This window comes from Phalacrocorax carbo, chromosome 5 (genome assembly GCF_963921805.1).
Source record: "Phalacrocorax carbo chromosome 5, bPhaCar2.1, whole genome shotgun sequence".
Taxonomy (NCBI): domain Eukaryota; kingdom Metazoa; phylum Chordata; class Aves; order Suliformes; family Phalacrocoracidae; genus Phalacrocorax; species Phalacrocorax carbo.
The window spans coordinates 18,432,621-18,449,163 of record NC_087517.1 but is presented as its reverse complement, the minus strand read 5'-3'; the positions used below and the strand labels follow the sequence as shown (position 1 = coordinate 18,449,163).

The 16,543-nt window shown below is 48.8% G+C and overlaps 1 protein-coding gene across 1 annotated transcript in view; it reads left to right on the top strand.

Annotated features, from left to right (window-relative positions):
- The first annotated feature begins 1,643 nt into the window (after nucleotides 1-1,643).
- CFAP65 (cilia and flagella associated protein 65) overlaps nucleotides 1,644-16,543 on the top strand; it is a 34,123-nt gene continuing 19,223 nt past the window's right edge. Inside the window, 15 exon segments of the mRNA XM_064451374.1 lie at nucleotides 1,644-1,868; nucleotides 2,417-2,519; nucleotides 3,953-4,119; nucleotides 5,540-5,739; nucleotides 6,408-6,556; nucleotides 7,634-7,856; nucleotides 8,202-8,467; nucleotides 8,960-9,160; nucleotides 9,597-9,959; nucleotides 10,966-11,103; nucleotides 11,998-12,243; nucleotides 12,657-12,881; nucleotides 13,551-13,703; nucleotides 14,607-14,772; nucleotides 16,141-16,269. Coding sequence (XP_064307444.1) covers nucleotides 1,690-1,868; nucleotides 2,417-2,519; nucleotides 3,953-4,119; nucleotides 5,540-5,739; nucleotides 6,408-6,556; nucleotides 7,634-7,856; nucleotides 8,202-8,467; nucleotides 8,960-9,160; nucleotides 9,597-9,959; nucleotides 10,966-11,103; nucleotides 11,998-12,243; nucleotides 12,657-12,881; nucleotides 13,551-13,703; nucleotides 14,607-14,772; nucleotides 16,141-16,269 — 2,908 coding nt within the window. The 5' untranslated portion in view covers nucleotides 1,644-1,689.

The following is a 16,543-nucleotide window of genomic DNA, read 5'->3' as shown; positions in this document are numbered from 1 at the left end:
CCCCGTTGCCCCCAACAGCATCCCCACCTCTTAGCCCCGCAACCTCCTCACCCACCCATCCCACACAACCATGTACTCCATGGCACCCCCTTTGCTGACTCAGCTTTGTGCTTGTCTCCCTCCCCTGTAACCATACCCACCGCCACCACCACCTAAGCTCTCCCTTGCACCCCTGCATCACTCCGTCTGCCACCTGCCCCCACCCCTGCCCCTGAACTCCCCCATCTCCCCCTGGTCCCATCTACCCCTGCCCTCCTTGCTCCCTCCCGCCTCCCCCTGGACCCCTCTATCTGCCCCTGACGCCCCCGGCCCCCCCATCTACACCCCTTCATCTGCCCCTGGAACGCCTGACACCCCATCTGCACCCCTCCATCTGACCCGGCCCCCCCCGGCTCCCCCATCTGCACCCCTGCATCTGCCCCTGCACCACCTCAGCCCCCCCATCTGCACCCCTCTATCTGCCTCTGTCCCCCCCGGCCCCTCCATCTGGCCCTGCTCCCACCGCCCCTCTGCCTGCCCCCCGCCCGCCCAGCTCCCCCACAGCCCCGCGCACACCCCCGCCGCCCCCTGGCGGCCGCCGCCGCCGCTCCCCGGGCGCGGATTGACCCGAGACGGCCGCCGTCGTTGCTCTGGGAGACGCCGCCGCGGCGTCCGGTCCCCATGGCAACACGGCCCGGGGTTTCGTGGCGCCGAGTCGCCGGGGCCGGGACCGGGACCGGGCCGGGACCCGAGGTGGCCCCGGACTCCTGGGGGTCGGGCTGGGCTGTGGGGCCCGGCTGTGCTGTAGGGAGCCGTGAAGGGCTTGAGGGGGCCGGGCTGGCCGTGCAATTCGGGGGGGGGGTAGTGGCGGCGGCGGCACCGGGTCCAGGCCCTGCTCCGGCGCCCTGGCAGGGCTATGGGGACCTCAGGGAGCTGGGCAGGCGCTTGCTGTAGGGAACAGAACCGTGACACCCTCGTCTGTGTAGGGTTTTAGGGAGCCAGGCAAGGCTACAGGGCAGGGCTTTGCTATACTGGTCTCTCTGGGGCTGTAGTGGGCTGGGCTGGTCTGGGCTATGAAGGCCCAAGGAGGGTTCTGCCACAGGGGGCTGAGCGGTGAGTGAGGTGGGGGTCGTGGGCTGTGCCAAGGGGACAGCGTGGTCTGTGAGAAGGGCTGGACTCAGCTGGCAAAATGGGGACACAACTGGGGACACTGCAGCCCCTGAAGGGAGGTGTACCACCCTGAGGCCGAGGAGGGGTGGTTGGATCTTTGGGAGCGCCCAGGTCTGGGCAGCAAAGACTGGTGCAGGAGCAGCGTGTGTGAGGACTTTTTCCTCCTGTTTTTCAGATGCTTGCTCAGGCGCATGGCGAGCCCCATAACTCTGACTGTTTTCACAAACTGTGCTGTGGCTGTGTCAGAAAGGTGAGTGGTGAAGCAAAGGGTGCCATTGTCGTGGATGGATTTACTGGCCGGGAAAGGAGAAAATAAGAAAAAACTTTAGCCTCTACTTCCCTCGTTCATGACATTTTTTAGTCCCTGTTGTTTGGGCTGTGGCCAGGAGATGTCCCCTCTCGACTCGTGGAGCAGGGCTTGTGGTGATTCCTGTAGCTTTGCCACAGGGTGGCTCCTCCCATCCTTTTGCGAGTCAGAGACTTTTAGCGTAGAGAAACGGCTGTTTGAGTGATTTCTCCTCCCTCCTTCTCAAAGTGCTAATGTCCCCGTTGCAACTTCCTAAGCAGCCTGCAAGAAAAGCAAAGAAGAAGAAAGGCACATTCTGGGGCATCGAGGTGGCTGAAACACTCAGGTGGCATGGCTGGGAACTCGGAAAAGAGATGATCAAACATCTGATCTTGAAAAATGTTCATAAGAAAACCCAGAAGCTGAGCTACAGGTGCGTGGGAAGTTTCTTTCTCCTTCATACTCCTCACACTCCCACTGCATCTTCATCCCTCCTGCTGTATCACTCACATTAGCACCTTTCCTCAGATGCCTCCTCTCCCCCTGGGCTGTGTGCTGGAGGCAGCACATGCACGCTTATGTAGCAGGACAGAAACCTGCTAGTTCAGAAGCACAGCCCTTGTTCCTGGCAGAAGTATTTTAAATTAAATGCCTTTTTTTTAAAATTCTGTTTTGCCGATACTTCTGCCTGTGAGACATTTCGCCCATGTTTTGCTTACGCTGTATGGCCTGGGAATGTAAAATATTGTTCATGGAAGGGGTAGGTGCTTAGAGCTGGAAATGGGTTTTCAGGGCACCTGGGTTCTGCCCCTGTTTCTGCTAATTTGCTACCAAGGTACCCTTGGGGTCAGGCGTGTAAATTAAAGTGCCTCTAAGTGTGGGGTCTGGAGGTTTTGATCCTTTATTCTCTTTTCTGCTGTCTAACTTAAACACAGCTGTATGCCCTCAGACAAAATATCTTGTTTTGATTTTATTGTCTAGATGTCCTTCCACGCGATTCTTCTTCACAGTTTTTCCACAGCCGATCACTCTGAGCCCTGGTATGTCCTTAACTCTGCCCATCGTTTTCCGGCCCACTGAAAAGGTAAAGCGGCACCATCAAAACTGCTCTCAGTGCTCAGGCTGGCTTCCTGGGGGGCAGTGGGCCTCTCTCTTGTCCTTTCTGATGTGTTTTCACTTGAATGAATGGGTCCTTAGGGAAGATTCTATCTTAGAAAGACTGGGCAGTGTGACCTTCCTGCTCTCCCCACGTCTTTATCACCTAAGGGAGCCCTAATCCCTGACTTCTCTGCAGAGTTTGCCAGTAGTTGTGAGAGGGATCTTCACAAAAAGCATTTCCAGTTTTTCACGTGCTCCTTCTGGCCATGAAATCAGTAAGATAAAGTGCTTGAACTGTCCACACCTGGTTTGATCCCAGGGAACCTCAGCTGTGTGGTTTTAGTGCAGAACCTTGGGCTGAATGACCCACTTTTTGCTTTCTTACAGGAAATTCCAAGCCTGTACATTGAAGGGCTACTGATTTTCTATAAGGGACATGTCAAGGGCCTCCCTTCTTTTCGATGGGGAAGGTTTCTTTAAGCTTTATTTTTAACAGCAATGATCCTTTTTACCCAGCCCCTTTTCTTGATTTTCAGCTTGTTCCTTGTGTCTGTCTTAGCTTTGAGTGTTGATATCTGGCTCTTGTCCACAGCTAGATGTTTTTGATGTGTATTCAGTCCTAGCCATAGAGTGTGATCATTGGGTAGATTCCCAGTAACCTGCTCTCTTAGTATCATGGTTTTCTGATGACTATTCAGTGTTCCCTTTATGAAATAAACTGCTGGCCTTGTCCGTTTTCAGCAAATAGACTGTCTGCACCACCTCAATCACTAAAGCAGGATGCTCCCTTTCTTAGAGAGGAAGCAAAGACTCTGTGGACTACAGTGCCTAAGGTCTCCTTTCCTGTATAAGTGGTACTCTGGAGAGGTGCCGACTGGGGAGCGTTGAAGACACATATCTTGCAATTCTTTCTATCTCTGCTGGTTAGCAGATGTCCTGGGGCTGTTTGTACACAGTGCTGTCAACACTGCAGCTTTAAGTTGTGTGTTATCCACTTAGGCCTCTAACTGACAAAGCACTTAGACAAAGACTAGCATTTCTGTGCTTGGTGGAGCTCAAGGAGAGGTTGTACTTGCTTCAGCTAAGCTGGATGGAGATCTTGAAAACACTGAAATAAATCCATCAGCATCAAAACAAATCAAGTGAAACAAATGTGGTCTTCAACTGCTTTCTCCGAGGGTGTCTATGTGTTCCCTGACAGACTGAGGGGTATGCCTGAGTATCTAACTCACTGCATGCCCTTTCCAAGTGTTTCATATGCTCTCTGTGCTGCACAGAGGCCTCCCCTGATGCCTCTGCTGCTGCTGTTTTTCCCCATGCTCTCACACAGATGAAGGTAATGAGGGTTCATGGGTGGAGCTGCAGTACCTGCAAGACGGAGCCTGTGTAACTGCTGTCTTCCCTTGCTTTTCTGTGCAGAGGGAGTATGAGGACAGCATCTGCTTTAAGAAGGCTGAGGGTGAGTTCTCTGTCACCCTGTGTGCTACACTTCCACGCCCCTGCCTGTCCTTCCCAGCTGCTGTCCAGTTGCCTGTCTGTGCTGTCCACAATGTCACAGAGACAACATTCCCTGTGCGTAACATCGGGTGAGTGAGATGTGGCTGGGAGGCCCTCTTTCTGTTTTGTCAGGTGTTTTGCCACCTCTTAGACTCTCTAATGAATGCAACTTATTTTAGTTTCTGCCTTACCAAGCAGGAGACCTGTGCCTCCTCTGAAGTCACAGCAGAAAAGGTAGTAGAGGTCAGGTCTTACTGTGGGCACACCTTGGCACCTCACATCTGTCTGTTCCCAGAATATGCTGAGAACCATTCATGCACAGGAAATAGTTGGAGACCAGCATGGTGGCCCACTGAGAAGATCCCACATCCACAGGAGAGGCCTGTGCTTCCCGCTAATCAAAGGCAGCCTTCCTACTGTGGGCAGGGAGAGATGAGCTACCAGCTGGAAACATTTTAGTCTTTCTGTGACTTGATCTTTCTTCACTCAGCACAGGAATGCTGTGGGGATGGCAGTGGAGTTGCTGGTGCTTGAGCTTACCTCTTTGATTCAGAAGCAGGCAATACAGAAGTTGGAGAGTCTCTCCAGGGCCTGCCTTTAGGTTCATGGAGCTGCCCAAAGGAGTGGTAGTATTCTGTGGCTTGGACTCATCATTTAGGAGCAAATTGTGCTCCCACTTACCAAGGACTGGGAAGGACAGTAATTCAGTCAGTATTGTAGACAGGAGTGCAGCAAAGAAGTTCCTAGGTAGGAAGGAGGTATGCTTCCAACCATTTACAGCAAGATCAAAATAACCTTTATTACTTGGAAAATGGCCTGTGCTCCCCAAAGCAGTCAGCTGATGAGGTAGGAGGGGGAAAGGACAGAGGGCACGTGTACCTTCAGAAGAGCAAGGTATCAGCCAGAAACCATTTCAAGTGATTCGTTCTCCCCTTAGAGAAATAATTTTTGCAGACTGAGGGGTCTAGGGTGGTGGAGTATATGGACGGTAAGTAACACACAGCTTGGAATCAATAAAATATAAAAAGCTGATGGTATGTCATGTTCTTTGCACAAATCAAACAAGCAGAGGGAGTTCTGGAGAGCTGAATGAGGTATTAGGGAAACTGCTCAGTGCTCTCTTCTCACCCGGGCATATAGCAGAAGAACAAATGTTCATTTGGAATTAAGTAGCAGCAAACTTAGATACGGTAAAAGCAAATACTTCATTGTGAAGATGATTTGTTTGCTGTCACATGATGAAGCTGAGAATTTTATGGTCATGAATAAAGTTCTCAGATGTAATAGCTAGGATTCATTAAAGTGCGAACAGAGCATTTGCAGAGACTAAGACAAATTTCTTCCCAGCATCACATGTTTGGCCAGATGCATTAGGGATTCTACCATTCGACATTGGTTGCTTCACATCCTAACTGAATAGCCCACTGCGGGGAAAGGTCCATCCTATGCATGATTCCATAGGCAGGAAAGAAACCATTTATCTACTTCAAACATATCTCTCTCTCCTAGTGATCTTGTTACTGTGTTTTCCTGGGAGACACCGAGCCCTTTCTACATGATTCCTGACTGTGGCATGCTGAACCCAGGTGCCGAGTGCATGGTCAAGGTGGTCTTCCAACCCAAGGTGGCTGTGGTGTATGAAGTGGCAGCAATATGCTGGTTTGGAGGTGAAGAGAAACAAAAGAGGACTATCCAACTAAAAGCCCTGGGTGAGTCTATCTTACATTTAACACTGAAAGAAATGTGTATCATCCTTAACTGTGGAATAACATTCCACAGAGAGGCTATGCCACAGTTGGCTCAAGGCACTGATGAGTGAGTGAAGTCACTCATCAAAGTGGCCTGTGAAATTCTCTAATATGCTATTGTCAGTTTGGAAGTGTAATCTGAAGAGACAGTAGAGTCAGTAGGGTCCAACATGCCCTGTGGCATGGTTTGGCCAGACTGGCATTCTGAAGCCTGCTTAAGCTGACAGAGGGGAAGAAATTAGATTGGTTCATTGGCAGAATGCAAAAACCTCCAGAAACTCCTGGTCTTGTCTACTCTCTCCTGTCTCTCCTGTCTGTCCCTGCTAGACAGAGAGCCGGAGGGAAATCTCTAAAGCTTTCTGGATGCAAGCTATAATAAGCAATGGTTTCATTAGCAAGTCTTTGCCTGAAGTGCCTTATATGGCTACTGACAGAAGATGTGACTCTGAGTTTAGCGAATTAGGCCTGGAAGGGAGCTAATTTGGTTCAAAACAGGGCCAGCTTTGAAGGTAGATCCAATGTCAGAGTTACCTGAGGTTGTTCAGAGGCTTGTCCCATTGAGCATCGAATATCCAAGGATGGAGATTCTACCTCTCTTTCTTAACCCAGTATATAATTCCCTTTAACAGCCAAATACCCCTACTTGCGGGTGAGTGTGACAGAGGAAGAGCATGAAGGTTCTGGAGAGCCTGGGAGGTTTCAGGATGTGCTATGCTTTGGATCAGTGCCAGTGGGGACAACTGTGGAGAAGTGTGTAGAAATCTTCAACATGTCTGTGGTACGTAGAGAGGGAGATTACTCTTGTGAGAAGTTAGCATGCTGTCATGTTTCTCAGGGGTATGTGGTCTTGAGTCTCCCTTAATGCTGTGAAAATAACCCACGGCAGAGTGTGAATAAAACAGAGCCTTCCCCTACCAACCAGGCCATTCATCCTTGCCTTCCAGCTACAGTGGTAGAAGCTTATCCATTTGCAGCATGGTATGGCAGTTCCTGCCTGCTTCCCACTCTGCTTGGTCCAGATCAGGCAGCCACTGTTGTCCTTCACATCCTGAAGCTCTCCTGTTCACCCTGGATTTGCCCATCAGTCCTGTGTGGCAGTTGTGGCAGTCCCAAACTGTCATGCATGTATCCCAGGCAGCTGATGGATTCACACCTGGTGAATGGCTCTCAAAATCAAGTGGGCAGCATTTGAGCACCTTGTTCTCTTTGCCACCTCAGCCCATCACAGCCCTGTTAAAAGTTGTATGTACTCAGAGGCTGCTGACATGGATGACAGCAGTGCTGGTTTGTCCACCGGCTCTGCAACTTGGGAGCCGCAGAGACATATTCATTTCTTGTACTCTTATTATTCACCCTACAGTGGTGCTTAGCATCTCCAGGCAAGGATTAGGACCTTCTTTAAGGGGTTTGAGGAAGATGTCAGAACATCAGTTGTCTTTTTGTGAAAAGAAAATCCCTGGACAAGGTGGGACTGTGGATGGAGGGAAATAAGTTATCTGCCTGCCAGTCCTCCAGGTCACAGCAGTCACTTAGGCTACTTTGGCCTTTGGAGACACCTTGAGCCATCCTCCCCCTACCAGGAGGGACACTCCAACCCCAAAGATCACCAGGACATTTTGCTGCAGCCCACTGACTTCAGAGCGTACGGTGGGAGCTTGCTGCCAGCAGTGCTCCAGCAGGACGGGGTAGCAGAGATTTGCACAGTATTTCTATGCTGGGCTGCAGTAGCCTTGGTGTTCTCGGTGGTGTTCAGCTCTGCTGAAAACTGCACTTCTTCACTGATTAGCGTCTAGCATTCAGAGCCATTCTGGCTCCTGTTTGCTCCTTTGTTAACCTATTTCTTTTCTGCATGCAGGTAGATGCACCATGTAGGATAGAAAAAGCTAAAGACCCTCTGGTTCGAGATCATGTTTTCTCCTGTGTTCTGTCTCATGGTGTTGTCCCTGCCAAAGGGAAGCTGGCTTTGTGCATACGATTTCACCCACAGACAGTAGGAGAGCACAGTACTGACTATTTCACTATTGTATCTGCTGGATGCCTCCTGCAGACTGTCCTGAAGGTGGTTGGCTCATGTAAAGGTACCAGAGTGAGCACCTGCCCTGTTTCTCCCTGTTTCTTCTTAGCACTGCAGGGGAAGGGAGAGTGCTTGGGGAAGGACTAGGGACTGTCACAGCCCTCAATCATATACTCGCCTTCTGCTGGGATCCAGGCTGTCCCTGGTGCACCGTTCGGGGTGTATACTTGCTTCAGACAGATGTGAGACTGCCAGAAGTGAATGTCTATCTGTTTGCTAGGACTGGGGGGTTTGCTGATGAGGTGATTCTGGTTTGGAAAGATCAGTTAAGTGCATCAATGGCTTGAGACATGTTGGCAGAAACAGCTATGACAGGTCCAGGATCTGTCTTGCATGTCGTTGTGCCTAGGTCCTTTGGTGTCCCTGCACCAATATTCTGTGAACTTCGACTGGGTCAATATTGGGGAAAGTTTGATGCAGATGCTGAAAATCAGCAACATCTCAGATGTCCCAGCATATTACCAGTTTGATATTGATGGCAGAGAGAGCGTCTTCTCCTTGGACCGCCCATGTGGAGTCTTGGAGGGCAAAACAACGCTAGCACTGAAGGTGACCTTTCGACCTACTCACCCCATCAGCTATCACCGCAGAGTGGTGTGCCTTGTCCACCATCAGGTATGAAATGCAAGGGGTGGTTTCACCAGTGTGATAGCTCAGAGGCCTCTTCCAATGTAACCCACCAGGGCTGGCCTCCCTCACTTAGTAGCTAGAAATCCCTTCCTACTGCATTTCCACTGATATGTGTCCTGGGCTCTTGCTGAGCAGAATCCCCATGGTGCAAGTTCCTATCAGTAGCAGGGGGCTGGTGTGGACAGACAAACTGTAATGCCTATGGGTGCGGTGAGGTGCATCCTCAGTAGCTCCTGTCCATTTAGGTCTCTGAGTTAAATTTAGCTGCACAGCTGTCATCCTGAGTGCCTTCAACTTTCATTCCAGTTTCAAGAAAGTTCCTGGGCCACAAGAAGACATAAAGTAAATGGCAGTCTAACATTGCAGGTGCTAAGTGTTTCCCAGGCATGGTTTTGGAAGGCAGGTACTAGGATGGCGTAACTCTCAAAGCAATCACAGAAGGATTATTTCTTATAATACTTTCTGGTGTTTTCCCAGGAACCCCTGTATGTGGACTTTTTTGGTACCTGTCATTCAGACACAGCTAAGCCAGCCATCCTTCAGGCAAGACACCTCTCCTGGTACCAAACCAACATGGCGAGGGGACTGACCTTCTACCCCCCTGATCTCCTGAGTGTGATGCTGAAGGATGGGAAGTTGCAGAGGGATGAAAAGGGAGCCCTCATGCTGCCCCCTGAGGTATGAGCTGCCCTCCCTGGAATCTAAGATACTCCCATGCTGTTCTCTGCAGATGTTGGGCTTCTGTTGCACAGGCCAGACAGAATTAGAAGGACTTGCAGGTGCCAGACTAATTTCTTTGGTATTTCTGCTGTTAATGTTCCCAGCACACACCAACACTATCTACATCAGTTGAGTCTTACCTAAGCTCAGCCAGTAAGCTGCTTTCTAGCTTTAACTTAATCATGGGGTCTTCTTTCGCTTCATGTAGCTTCAGATTGAGGACTGGCTTACAAATAGGAGCCTCCTTGAAGCCTAGACTTTGAGCTGTCCTGGGAACTGTTAGTGAAGGGCATCTTGCATGCCCTCTTGCTTGTGAAGCAGTCAGGACCTTAGTGCCTCGTGTCTCCCACAGGCACACTTTCCGTGTTCACACTGAGATGTTTCCATCCTGTAGATCACTGAGGACAACCCTCCCAAGGAATACTCTGAAGCCAACTCCATGGCTGAATATTTCTATGATGGTGTAAGCAGTGACCTGGCCTTGTTTCACCCTCATGTTAGTGTCAGCCCCAGGGAGTATGATTTTGGCTGCTGCGTGCCGTTTCACAAGGTAGAACAGCTTCCTCTCTGTGTGACCAACCACACCAAAGGCAAGATCACTGTTGCCTGGACTCTGAGGCATGGCAGTGCCTTCCGAGTGAGCCCTGAAATCTGCGACATCCCACCTTTGAAGTCTTCAGCCTTCCGTGTCCTTTTCCAGCCTGCTCAGCTCAACAGTCTCTATTCAGCCGAGCTGGAAGGTTTTGCCTTCTACAAGGTAAGAGTTACTAGAACCAGTTTCCAGAGAGGGCCTGGCAAGAGACTGCAGGCTAAAGGCTTTGTGGCAGTTAAAATTCAAAGGAAACTTTTTATTTTGAGTTTGGCTAACTTGCATCTTTACTGACTCCTTTGGCCACTGTTTTGATACACTTGTGGGTTAAAATTTCTCCTTCACCTGTGTCCTGGCAAAGGTAAATCTGCAAAGCAAGCCACAGCTTGTGCATATGGATGGTTACACTTGCTCTTACCACCAGTGAATGTGAAGTAAAGTACACCTTACTGAAGGAGGAATTGCTGTGAATTACTGCACTTATAAGCATAGATGGGAGCCTGAACAAGGATGGTTGTTGTGGCCTGGGTGATGGGTAGTAACTTGGGTTTTGTGTCTGGCCACAGTAAAGCTGCTGAGGGCACTGTACATCACAGCAGCCTCTCCTCCCATGTGATGTGGGATTCACATCACACAAGGCCGCAATTGCAGGAGTTTTAGCACCTGGAAACTTCCTGGTAGGTGAGAGAGATCTTCACTATGTTGTTGATCACTTTTCTTGCATTTTTTTCCCTTTTAAGCCAGTGTGGAAGATATCTGGGAGTAACCTTAAAGTCAGGAGCTTCTTAGGCTCACGTAAAGGATAGATGATTATTTTCAGTGACTCACTGTTAAGTGCTAACTTTAGCATCTGCAAGTATCTCAAAGTGCACTAGAGTGTCTGTAGACCCTCCGTCCCTAAGGCAGCTCTTGTAGTACCACGGAATAGCTTGGATAGATCCTTCTGCTTGAAAGTCACTCAGTGGTCTTTTGGGTGTGAAATTTAGCTATTTGGGAAAGCAGTATTCATGTTCCTCATCCAGCACTGGACAGTCCTTCTTCCTTGAAAAAGCCAAATCCTCAGCCCAAGGAATGTCATTGAAACAAACTGCTGCTTGTGATGGTATGTGCACTTGAGGGCACCTTGCCATACTCCCTTCCCACATACACTGTTTTGTCCCTTGTGTGTCTGTAGGTACTGAGACACTACAGCAATATTCAGGAGGATGCTACCATCTGTCCATCCTGGTGCCTAACTGTCAGGCTGAGAGCACATACGTATGAGGCAGAACGGGAGCATTTCATCCCACAGTACATCCTGGATGTCCCCAAGGTGTGTAACTCGTTGGCATTTGGATCTTTGCAGAGATGCTCAGTGTTCACCTCTGAAGTCTTTACCTTGTCTCCCATTGCACTGTCCTGAGATGTGGTATAGGTGGTTTCTGGTGGTGTGGAGACTCCTGCTTTGGTACAGAGGTAGGATGCTCTTTATCCTGCATTAGCTTCCCAGCCTTCAGTGTGTCAGGTTGCACTAGGCATCTCATTAGCTCTGAGAGGAAAGCTGTCTGAGAAGAAAGCTGTCTAAGTGGACATAGGCACTGACAGGGGTTCTTGGTCCCCTCCCAGGAGCCTCAGACACTCTGCATGCACTTAGGCAAATGGAGGGCAGCACACAGTATCCACACTTACTGAAGAGAAGTGGCTGCAAGGTAGAGTGGAAGTTTCTCTAACTCTTCCCGCTGTTTATGTAGCACAAGGAAGTATTGTTCCTATGAGGTAAAGTGAGATCTGACCCTAGGAAGTAAGAATAGCCTTGAGAACCATTTAGAAAATCTCCTCAGCTAGCTCAGGACACACAGCCTGTATCTGATATGCATGAGCTGGAGCAAATTCCAGTCTGTTGGAATTCTTAATCCAGGAGGTCACTATTCATGCAGAGACTACAGGCCCCAGCAAGCAGCTTGCTTATTGGATGAACAGAAAGCATTGTATGAGTAAAGTAGCTTCACTGGTCCAATGAACCTATGGAAGATGAAGGCCACTGTGGGAAGGGAAAAGACCATAATTTGTGTACCCTTGGGTGATTTCCTTTCTTTCCTTGAAGAGAAGCAGTTACGAAGTTCTCCATAGGATAGTGCTTATTGGAACGTGGAATTCGACATAGTGAAAGTTTTTTCTTTAAGCTGGTTTTCTAAACTCAGTGCAAACAACCCTCCTGTCTCCACAGACTTTTCCTCCTGTGGCTCCTAATACTGATACCTACTGCAGTATGCTGCTCTTGAACACGGGCACCTCATTGATAACCTTCAGTGTGAACCAAGCTGCTTGTCCCTCTGTTTTGATCAAGCCCCGCTCAGGACACATTGTTCCAGGAGGCCACCAGATTTTCTTTCTCTCCACTCACCCAGTTAACACAGTCTTGCAGCAGCATGTCCTGCTTTTGCAGCTGAACTCTTGTCCTGGATACACCAAGGTAGGGAGAGGGAAGTAGAAGGTGGTGAGAAAGGTTTGTTCCTTTGTAGTCTTCCCTTTTCACAGTGACTTGCACTATGACCCCTGTTACATCTCCTAATGGTTAGTTTGGATTTTTCCTTTTGGAAATAAGAATGAAATAACATTTTCAACATTTAAGGTGGGGTCAACATTGCAGATAGGAGGTGCTTGTGGTGCCAGACATCTTGTACCCTTTGTTCCCTTGTGTTTCCATCTCCTGGCATCACGCTATTCTTAGGGCCCTCCTTGAAAGCCCAACCTAAAGTCCTTCCACTTCTTGAGACCCATTTTTTCCTTGATTCTCTCTTAGAAGGAGCAACATCCTTGCAAGGTCCCTCCAGAGGTAGCAGAGACTTCTAGCTAATGCCTGTTACTTTTCCCTTAATTCCACAGGAGATTGCTCTCCGGAGTTGTGGGGAGTCCCTTCTTTTGCTCTTAGAAGGTGAAGGAAATCTATACTTCAAGCCTGCCTATATAGGGACCTCCTCTACACGAATGTATACCATAAAAAACTGCACAAGGCTACCAATGGTTTTCACATGGAAGATCAGTCAGTCTGACAGCAAGATCCTGTCTGTCAGCCCCACTGCAGGCATCCTCCAGCCCTATGAAGCCATGGCAAGTTCAAGTTCTACCAAAGTTGTATTTTTCTCTCTACAATACAGCTGTGGAGTGTTTAGAGCAGAAATGAGAGGGGTGCCAATTGTTATTAATGCCAAAGGTGGAGTATAGTAGTCAGTGTATTGCCTTGGGTTGCCAGCCAGCATCTGCAGTCGTGGTGGTTCCCATTATGTGGCTTTGCCTGAACGTGATGACATCCTCCTTGACTACATGACCAAATAAGTCTTAAACAGGCACTAGATAATGATACCCTGGATGGGACTGGGTGTTAACACAGCAGCAATTTTGTCATGCACCAGGAGGTGTTAATAGACAGAGGACAAATGAGAGCAAGAGAGGGTTTATGATGATATTCTTCTGTTCTCCTATCTGTAAATTCAGGTTCTAAACTTTTACTGTATTCCCTGAGGGCTTTTTGAGAGTAGTGAGGACTAGCATATCTCCGTAGCCTGGCTTTGAATACCTGAAGATGCATTCCCAATATGCTTTGCTACAGGCAGATATGGTGGAGGACTGAAGTGAGAGCGTCTCGAGAGTTGCTTGTAGTGGACTAGATTAGCTGTAATGGAGGGGGGGGCTGTGCATTGAATGCAACTGTTGTGGTGCATAGGCTTGGCTCTGGTCTGGAACTCCTGCGAGCGCTCTCCTTCCCTCTTGTGATTTCAGGCTCAGGCCTGGACTTTTACTCCTGACAAGGAGACCAAGTATCTGCTGAGAGCTATGGTGTTTGTGAGGAGGGAAAACTCAGACCCTGTGTCTCCCAAAAGTGTCCATTATGACTTAAGAATTGTTGGAGAGGGGGTACTGGGCACAATCAAGGTAAGGAACTGGGGCCCACTGGGTAGTAGGAGGGGCACTAGGGTGGGATGAGGGTCTTGGCCTTCCCCTTTTTGCACAATCTGTACTGGAGACAACCAATAAGGATTTACAGCTAAATTCCCAGACATTGCTTTTGGTGGAGATGACAGAGTTGATTCAGGCAGCCTAATGGCAACAGCATAATGTAAATGTCCTGCCTGTTCATATGTGACCTGCCTGAATCATCTGAGATAACTGCCAAATCCTCTGTTCCAGACTGAACTGAGCAAGCCGTTTGGCCCTTTGAGACTCAGCTCTCTCCTCCCATTCTGTCTGCTCTCCTTCTCCATTTGTTCTGCTGTCAGTCCAATTTCTAAGGGTAGTGGACCTGACTGTTAAAGTTGTGTGGCCACAATGTAGGTTTCCTCCTATTATCTGCAGATCTGTGCAGACACCTTCATTTTCAGGCAGGTTTCTTAAGGAATCAGAGCTAATAATATTTTGTAAGTCATTGTCAGTCTTGTTGGATAGGTGGGTAGAAAGGTCTCAGAGCTATTTAGTCACTATAAACTGCATGCGAGTGGATGACTAGCCAAAAGGGAGGGGACTCTTAATGCAGTCGTGGAAGAACAAACAGATAGAGCTCAGCCAAGTGCAACTGGCCAGCTAGTGTCCTTACAGCCCTGAACGTGCTGCATCTTACCCAGCAAGCAGGCTAAATAACAGTAGGAGAAAGCATTTGGAGGATGGATTGAGCCCCTTGCAACCCTGTTAGAACATCTCCCAGGACATGCCAGGTGCTACACAAAGTAGGGAGCCCTTTGCACTGCACTGTGCATGCCAAGGGGTCAGCTCATGGAGAGATAAGTGGTGGCTATGCTTGACGTGTAACAGTGACCTTTGCATGGCGGGTTTGAATTCCAGGCACAAAAGGAGCACCTGGACCTTGGAAACGTTCTGGTTGGTGACCTGCAAAGCTGCAGTGTTGTACTGCTAAATGATGGGATCTGTTCTTTGAAGTATGTCCTCAGCGTGGAACAACTGATCACCGGGCCTTGTGACCCTGAGGAGGTCCGCAGTGACCCACTGGGTACTGTAAGAAAATTAGCATGGGATGGGGCCTTGGCCTTCCTCTCTTTTCTGCAAAATCATTCTAGCATGAACTCAGAATTTGGGCTGCTTGCTGGCTACATTGTATGGATTAGCTTAAGTGCCTTAAGGTACCCATGTTTTATATGATAAAAGCATGCTTGAGAGACATGAGACAATCTCCGTGTGTGGGTACAGCAAAGCAGATTGTTTTGTGCTGTGCAAGTGGTAGAAACATTTCATTGTCATGCTAGCTTTGCAAAATCTTTATCTGGAAACATAGGTAGCTTCTGTTTCCCATCATTTCATCAAAAATATCTGTGCTGTTCTTTTTATCAAAGTTTATTTTTTGCATACATGTGTGTAAATTTGAGCAAAATCAAAGCAGCAAGGGTTTTGTACATTTATGAAGGACAGAAGAAAATTATTTTCATGGGCTAGGAGACTGTTTTATTTCAAAGATCCATCCTGAAGCACATACAATTAAGTAGGGCAAAACGGGAGTCTCTTCAGAGAGAATTTCCACTGCATGAGCTCTCCTTACAATCCAGTGGTAAAGAGGCTACCCAGACCCTGGGATGTAGAAACAAGATAGCCAGAAGTCAGAGGAAGTTATGCCACCAAGCACAGCACCGGTAAGATGGCAATTCTAATCCTGTGTTGGTGCTTGCACTTTGCAAGGGATGTGAAGGTGCTTTGTATGAGGGTGCACAGGCACGCAGAGGGCAGTTATCGAAATAATGCAGGCAGGGTGTGAACACCCTCACCCTGTGTGTGAGTGTGATTTTCCTCATCTTATGAGTGTGCTGAAGGAAGAGATCCCTCAATGATGGGGAAGTATCTGCTCCTTTGCTTAGGGATTTGCTACAGGTGACTCTTCTATCTTGCTGGAAAAATCACAACCCAGAGCCTGAAAATTGAAGTTAGACCAATTTGGACCTTGAAATAAGATGCAATTTCTCAGCAGAGAAGGGAGTTAAACAAAGGGGCTTCCCAGAAAAAATGGTGGAGTGCAACCCTTAGCTGCCTTTCCAGAGGACCTCATGTGGGGGAGTTCCCTGTTCTTTGCTGGCTGAAAGCAGACTGGGTACTCCCAATGAGCTGCCTACAGACCTAGTGTAGCAATCCCGACTTCAACACCTGAAGCTGGTCCTAACCATTAGGCATGGGGCGGAGCGGGGGCAGTGACTTGAATGCAGGTAGACTTGGGGAGCTGTGTGCTGAACACACATGTGGTTGTCATGGTTTTAGCTGGGATAGAGTTAATTTTCTTCACTATAGCTGGCATAGTGCTGTGCTTTGGACTATGACGTTGGCGTAAGAGAGACCAGTGATACCAAGAGCTCATGCCATCTCTTTTCTCCTACAGCTCTAGAGCTGGAACAGTCCAGAGGCACAATCCCCGCAAGGTCAAAAGCTTTTGTCCAAATAACAGTCAGGCCAGCCCGTCGACTGCATTACACTTGGTCAATCAAATATGCTATTTGCGCACCCACAGGTGAGAAATGGGTATTTGGGGAAAATCATTCCCTCCCAACCAGGCAGACCGTGCCATAACAGGCTCAGCTGCACAGTTCCCAGTCTGAGTCCTGCCTGAAGAAATCCCTGTGCTGAGTAATTCACCAGAGCCAGATCCTATGTTCTGTCTCCTTTTCACTGCACCTTTTGAGGTTAGATATGATTAAACCATAACACACAGGCAGGGAGAGTTCCAAGTTTCCTGCTGCTGTGGTCACAAGATTCCCTGCTCCTCTGCATGATCATGGACTTTT